We start from the raw sequence: 8,372 nt of genomic DNA on the forward strand, positions 1-8,372 counted from the left end.
AGGCTTGTCAGGTTTTAGGCTAAAGGCGCACCTTCCCCCCTTCCCCCCCCCCCCCAGAAACGGTACCATGGGCAGTGTCTGGTAGTGCTCATTGTATGTAAAACCCTGTTTAACCGGTTCAGGTCTGGGGTACGTTGGGCCTGCAGGACAAGGTGCAGTTTAGACATTTTGGGGGAGATTTATCATTGCATTTAGAGCATTTTTTTTGTCTGTTTAGGCGCAAGCAGCATATTTTGAGACTTTTATGCGCCTTTTGATATAGACAGTTTCACTCTTTTTGCCTACCCGTAGATCTTTTTGACCATGCAGTGATCACGTATTTATCATTTGCCTTTTTTGACAAAAGTCTCTATTTTGTGCGCAGATGTAAATTTTTGGGCGCAAAGCTACACCACCTACCAGTAGGCGTGAGAATAATTTCTACCTTCCACAATTCAACCTTTTAGGCTCCTTTCAAATTACTGCAGTAATTTTTCCGCCACGATGTCCCGTCGCTGTATAACGCCCGTAATGAATTACGGGCATATACGGGTGCAAACGGGCAGTTACAAAACCCCATAGGCTGCAAAGCGATTTGGTCACGGCCGTCAGGGGTTTTGTAACTGCCGGGTTTTGCAGCTGTAGTGACGGAACATGTGACGGAAGTTTGCAAACGGAGAAATTCATAGTGTGAAAGGAGCCTTACCCCTTCCAGCAGAATCCTGTCTATAGACGGCATTCAGTTAACCCAGCGATGCGTGGCATCGCACGGGTTAACTGGTAGAAGTCCCGCTGTTACCAACCCGATAACTTATCGGCTATTTCTCCCCCCTCAGAAGCCGCTGCAGATCGGGCGCTTTAAATCAATGAACTGCAGCGGCTTTTTCGGGGCCATAGACCGCCGCCGTCCGCTGCTCTCCCCCTGCCTGTCCTGGGGTCCTCCCTAGTCCAACCACCACCACTGCCCCATTTCCTCCCCCATCCCCAGTTTTATAATTACCTGTTCCCGGGGTCTGCGCTACTTCTGGCTCCGGCGGCGTCCTGAGCTGTCACTGTGCGCACTGACGGTGATGTCGCATTGAGGACGTCACTCATCACTATGTAGCGCGCAGGACCCCGCAGGAGCCAAAAGTAGCGTGGACCCCGGGAACAGGTAATTATAAAACCGGGGATGGGGGAGGCAATGGGACAGGGGCGGCGTCGGCATCAGAGGCAGCAGTGAAGATCGTCACTAATCTTTGCTGCTGCTTCTAGGAGTTTCAAAACTACAACTCCCAGTATGCCCACACAGCCTTTGGCTGTCTTGACATGCTGGGAGTTGTAGTTTTGCAACATCGGGAGGGCCACAGTTTGAAGACCACTGTGCAGTGGTCTCCAATCTGTGCTCTTCCAGATGTTGCAAAACTAGAACTCTCAGAATGCCCAGACAGTCCAAGCATGCTGGGCGTTGTAGATGTTGCCGAACTACAACTCCCAGCATGTCTGGGCATGCTTGGAGTTGAAGTTTTGCAACATATGGAGGGCCACAGTTTGGAGTCCACTACACAGTGGTCCCCAATCTGTTCTCCTCCAGTTGTTGTAAAACTACAACTCCCAGCATGCCCTTCGGCTGTCTGGGCATGCTGGGAGTTGTAGTTCTGAAACAACTGGAGGCACACTGTCTGGGAAACATTCTGTTTTCTAACTCAGTGTTTCCCAACCCATGTGCCTCCAGCTGTTGCAAAACTATAACTCCCAGCATGCACTGACAGACCATGCATGCTGGGAGTTTTAGTTTTGCAACAGCTGGAGGCACACGGGTTGGGAAATACTGAGTTATTTAACAAACGGTGTTTTGCAACCAGTGTGCCTCCAGCTGTTGCATAACTACAACCCCCAGCATGTACGGACAGCCAAAGGGCATGCTGAAAGTTATAGTAGTGTGCCTCCAGCTGTTGCATAATTACAATTTAACATAGACATTTCTTGATAAAATCTACACTTAAAGGGGGAGATTTATCAGAGTATCCAGTGTTGCCCGCTCTTCCTACCTAAACCTTGTGGGAGAGGAAAAGCAACAATGACGCCCTTGTCCTCCTATCCTCTTCACTAAACAGGCTGCTGGGGACATGAAGGATGTCACTGGACAACCAGGGAATGTGAAATAAACAAATATATACACACACACACACACACACACAATCAATATATAATGTATATATACATACACATACACACACACACAATATATATATGTATATATACATATACATACACACAATATATATACATACACACACACATACATGCATACACACACACACACAATAAATATATATATATATATATATATATATATATATACATACACACAATATATATACATACATACACACGCACACACATACATGCATACACACGCACACACATACATGCATACACACACACACAATAAATATATATATATATATACACACACATACATACACACAATATATATACATACATACATACACACAATATATATACATACATACACACGCACACACACACAATAAATATATATATATATATACACACACATACATACACACAATATATATACATACATACATACACACAATATATATACATACATACACACGCACACACATACATGCATACACACACACACACACAATAAATATATATATATATATACACACACACATACATACACACAATATATATACATACATACATACACACAATATATATACATACATACACACAATATATATACATACATACACACGCACACACATACATGCATACACACACACACACACACACACAATAAATATATATACACACACACACACACATACCTGTCCTCTCAGCCAATCACTGGCCAAGACAAGACACCGCTGTAGTCAGTGATTGGTTGAGAGGGCAGGTGTTGCTCCAATGTGTCATCTTAGAAGCAGCAAGAAGTCACTGAAAGGGGAGCTATGGGGGATCCATGTTGGAGAATATAAATGTTCTGTTTTTACCATGACCCCAGCCACATATATAAAAAAAAAAATGTTAAATGCTGGAAAACCCCATTTTTAGGAGTAATCCCCTCTCCACAGGATAGGGAGTAACTAACTAATGAGTGGGGTTTGACTGCTGGGACCACCACCGGTGATGAGAACTTTACTCCCAAATCGAATAGATAAGCGGCACACATGGGCCGCCACCTGTCCATTCACGGTCTATGGAAATTCGGAAAATTGCAGAGGTCAGTGCTCAACAATGTTCGGAAACACCTTTATCTATTTTATTTATTTATTTTTATATTAATTTGTTTTATTTTATAACATGATTACAAAAGATTAACAAATCATCCAGATGAAAAATAGCCCAAACCTCCCGAGAGGTATCAGGAAAACGGAAAAGAAAAAAACAAACAAAAAAAAAACAGGACAATTACCACTTAGCCCAAATTCTATGACTCAATATCCTTCCTCTTAGATTTCTTTAATTTCTTTTCATAGTTGCGTACCTTGTATATCAAAGCCAACCAATGTTGTAGCTGCGAAGGATTGTTGCCAAACCATTTCCTGACTGTCAGCAACTTCACATATGCAAATAATCTAATTAAACTTTTCTTAAAGGGTACCTCTCATCAAAAAAACTTTTGATATATTATAGATTAATGTGTGCAGAATAACTTTACAATTGCATGTTATTAAAAAATATACTTCTTTCTATTTAATTTTCCACTTTGAAGAAATGACCACTAGGGGTCTCCCTACCCGTCCTGGCAGCAAGCATTTCAGACTCATGCTGGAGTCCTAAACACTACGAGCTGCCAGTCTGCTTTGTTCACAAAGGAGAACACTCAGAGCTGCCAGCCTGCTTTGTTCACAGCCTGTTTGGCTGTGAACAAAGCAGGCTGGCAGCTCTGAGTGTTTAGGACTCCAGCATGAGTCAGAAATGCTTGCTGACAGGACTGATTGGGAAAAATGCAATAGAAAGAAGCGTATTTTTCATTAACATGCTATTGGAAAGTTATTCAACATTCATTAATCTAAAATATATCAAAAGTTTATTTGATGAGAGGTACCCTTTAAAAATAGTGTCCCCGACATCCCCAAGGATTGGCCTCCTGGGGTCGCCTTCGATCTTAATTTTATACCTTTTCTAGATTACTTCAATAATTTGCTTCCAGAATGTCTGAATATGAGAACAATTCCAAATAAGAAGCAAAAAATTAGCCTCCTCCATCTGACATTTTGGGCATATTGGAAACCCCTTTAGGATGCAGTACCATCCGGCTCAGTACTGATCACTGGCCACAATCAGTGGATATCTGGTGCCCAGTTATGCAGGTCAGATGGGGGAACGCTGCAAAATGCGGTTTCCCTTCCGGCATCTCAATTAAGGCACCATGATAAATCTGCACTGTCCTATTGAAATGAATAGGATCATTCACTATGTTTTGGAGTGTGGGAGGAAATCCATGCAACCACAGGGAGAGCATAAACACTCTGTAAGTTGTCCATGGGGGGATTTGAGCCCTGGAGGTCTAGTATTATAAACAAACCCAGTGTTTCCCAACTAATGTGCCTCCAGCTGTTGCAAAACTACAATCCCAGCATGCCCAGGAGTTGTAGTTTTGCAACAGCTGGAGGCGCCTGGATTGGGGAAACACTCAGCTAATCACTGAGCAACTCTTCTCTTAACACCATCTGTTAAAGGGGTACTCTGGTGGAAAACATTCTTTTCTTTATTTATTTATTTTTTTAATCCACTGGTGCCAGAAAGTGAAACAGATTTGTAAATTAAATAGAAAAAAGAATGTGGAAGTGCAGCTCACAAAAAATGAGTGGAGGTATGAATGGAAAGTACTTACACCAAGAAAAGTACAACAACTGAAATAGAGAGAAAAAAGGAAAAAACCATTCACCTCTAGACTAATATCAGAAAAGACTGATACATGATGGTTGTAATATGTATTTAAAGATAGGAATAAGAACTGTGCTTCAAATTTATGTGAATATGAATAATAATTTTAATAGCCGCTAATATAAAATACATAAGGTAATTAAACAACAATGATTATGAAAAATAATAAATGATAATATAATTGTGCTTGCGGACTGGGACTAAAAAGATCCATCTTGTCCATGCATGTACATCCTTGCCGGATTATCAGAATTGAGACTTATTGCGGTATTACTATATTTTAAGCACATTTTATATTGAAGTTATTTTTATCTCCCCACAACGGCCCTGTGGAAGGAGATATATTTTTTACTTTCATTTCTTTTATATTATCATTTATTATTTTTCATAATCGTTGTTGTTTAACCCCTTAACGACGCAGGACGTAAATGTACGTCCTGGTGACGTGGTACTTAACGCACCAGGACGTACATTTACGTCCTGAGCATAACCGCGGGCATCGGAGCGATGCCGGCATCATGCGCGGCAGGTCCCGGCTGTGGATCGCAGCCAGGGACTCGCCAGTAATGGCGGACACCCGCGATCCCGCGGATGTCCGCCATTAACCCCTCAGATACCATGATCAATACCGATCACGGCATCTGCAGCATCGTGGTCACTTAACAGGATGATCGGATCGCCCGCAGCGCTGCCACCACGATCCGATCATCCTGCATGGCAGCCGGAGGTCCCCTCACCTGGCTCCGCTGCCTTCCGGGAGTCTTCTGCTCTGATCTGCCTTCCCGCAGACCAGAGCAGAAGATGACCGATAACCCTGATCAGTGCTATGTCCTATACATAGCACTGAACAGCATTAGCAATCGAATGATTGCTATAAATAGTCTCCTGTGGGGACTATTAAAGTGTAAAAATAAAAGTAAAAAAAATAAAGTAGAAAAAATGTGAAAAACCCCCTCCCCCAATGAAAACGTAAATTGTCCCATTTTCCCTATTTTACCCCCAAAAAGTGTAAAAAAAATTTTTCTCTATACATATTTGGTATCGGCGAGTGCGTAAATATCTGAACTATTAAAATAAAATGTAAATGATCCCGTACGGTGAACGTAAAAAAATTTATAAAAATGTAATAAAAGTTTTGTATAAGCAAATATGGTATTAATAAAAAGTACAGATCACGGCGCGAAAAATGAGCCCTCATACCACAGCTTATACGGAAAAATGAAAAAGTTATAGGTCTTCAAAAAAGGGGGATTTTAAACGTTCTAATTTGGTTAAAAAGTTTGCGATTTTTTTTTTTTTAAGCGCAACAGTAATAGAAAAGTGTATAATCATGGCTATCATTTTAATCGTATTGACCCAGAGAATAAAGAACACATGTCATTTTTACCATAAATTGTACGGCGTGAAAACAAAACCTTCCAAAATTAGCAAAATTGCGGTTTTCTTTTTAATTTCCCCACACAAATAGTATTTTTTTGGTTGCGCCATACATTTTATGGTAAAGTGAGTGATGGCATTACAACGGACAACTGGTCGTGCAAAAAACAAGCCCTCATACTAGTCTGTGGAGGAAAATATAAAAGAGTTATGATTTTTTGAAGGCGAGGAGCAAAAAACAAAAACGTAAAAATAAAATTGTCTGAGTCCTTAAGGTCCAAATGGGCTGAGTCCTTAAGGGGTGAATTACCTTATGTATTTTATATTAGCGGCTATTAAAAATATTATTCATATTCACATAAATTTGAAGCACAGTTCTCATTCTTATTCCTATCTTTAAATACATATTACAACCATCATGTATCAGTCTTTTCTGATATTAGTCTAGAGGTGAATGGTTTTTTCCTTTTTTCTCTTGATTTGTGAATTACTTCCAGTACTTATTAGCAGCTGTATGCTACAGAGGAAATTCTTTTCTTTTTGAATTTCTTTTTTGTCTTGTCCACCTATGCTGCTCTGGAAAGTTCCTGATGTGGACAAGACAAAAAAGAAAAGAATTTCCTCTGTGGCATACAGCTGCTAATAAGTACTGGAAGGGTAAAGTTTTTTTTATGGAAGTAATTTACAAATCTGTTTAACTTTCTGTCAACAGGTCATTTAAAAAATAAATAAATAAATAAAATTCCTCCAGAGTACCCCTTTAACATTGCTATAATATTATAGGCTAAAATCCTTGAATATTAACTGCATTGTTCTCTTTTCAGGACTGTTGCGTGTGTTATGGAGGTATGTGGTATCTTAAAGGAACGGTACAGTCCTGATAATTCCAGGCAGCTGGCAGTAGATGAAGAACACAGTGGCCTAAGCACAGATCCTATCTGTTCCGGTTTATGCCCTTTGGGGCCCTTGCACCATCACACAACAGTTACCAAAGGCACGGGATGCAGTTCACCCTATGGTCTGTGGAAGGAAGACTGTTCCAAGGAAGACAGCTGCTCTTTTGAGGTCTTAACGTTCGCTTTTAACTCTCTTGATCTCTAACCTCACATTGATATGCACGCCCAGTTGAGTGAGTTTTTGGGTTCACACATGTGCCAACGTCATAATCCGAACCATGTTCACCAACCTTATGTTGACTGCAATAGAAGCCTGAATCAAGGAGACGTGTGCATGCTTCTCCACCATAGTGGATATCTTGTGAGGAATGGCTGCACTGCTGCCTCTGGCAGCCGCTGTGATGGTCACATACTGGCAGCAGAAAAGAACCAATATGGAAATGGAACTAGTGACCTCACGTGGGAATGAGGTACCGTGTGAAGTCACTGGTTCCTGATGATATGAGAATTGGCAAGCACACAATAAAGGAGACTAGGCCTGCAGAAAGCTCTATTACCTGGTGGTTTTCTTTCTTGCCTTTTGTTCTTCATAGTCCTATTTGTTTTTTGTTAGATTTACAATCAATTGTTCATTTTTAGGGTTAACAGAATAGATACATTTAATTTAAATTAACTTAATTTAACTCTCCTGTGTAGGAGGAGTGGACTGCCAGAAGCAGAAGGACCATTATCTTGGATGATATGCACTGTGTAGCCTCCTATATTTCGTTTCAGCTTTTTTTTTTTTTTTTACTTTGGTTAAAGGGGTACTCCGCTCCCCAGCATCCGGAAGTTTATTGTTTAGAACGCTGTGTGTGGGCTTCCGTGTCCAGGGCCGCCCCCCCCCCCCCCGTGACGTTGCGCCCGCCCCTCAATGGGGGCGCGACGGCCGTCGTGACGTCAAGAGGGGCGGCCCTGAACACTGAAGCCCGCACACAGCGTTCGGAACAATAAACTTCTGGAAGCAGGGCAGCGGAGTACCCCTTTAAATGGAGGCATATTGGGGGGGGGGGGGGGGGAACCTGATCACTATTCATTTGAGTTATCCCATTTTATTTTAAAACTTGTGTAAGATTGTGACTCTCTGTAAATAAAGTTGTCAGGATTGGACGCCTTCATTTTTTTTTTAGACCCTAGATTTTTTTTTAAAGTAAAGATTTTTATTTATAA

At 41.3% G+C, this 8,372-nt stretch overlaps 1 protein-coding gene across 2 annotated transcripts in view; it reads left to right on the top strand.

Moving 5' to 3' along the window:
- The window catches only part of POLR3E (RNA polymerase III subunit E), a 74,434-nt gene extending 66,405 nt beyond the window's left edge, over nt 1-8,029 (top strand). For both annotated transcript variants that reach the window (XM_056535028.1, XM_056535029.1), the window contains exon 21: nt 7,092-8,029. In XM_056535028.1, coding sequence (XP_056391003.1) covers nt 7,092-7,148 — 57 coding nt within the window. In that variant the 3' untranslated portion in view covers nt 7,149-8,029. The remainder of the gene's footprint in view (nt 1-7,091) is intronic.
- Nucleotides 8,030-8,372: the final 343 nt, after the last annotated feature.

This window comes from Hyla sarda, chromosome 8 (genome assembly GCF_029499605.1).
Source record: "Hyla sarda isolate aHylSar1 chromosome 8, aHylSar1.hap1, whole genome shotgun sequence".
Lineage (NCBI taxonomy): Eukaryota > Metazoa > Chordata > Amphibia > Anura > Hylidae > Hyla > Hyla sarda.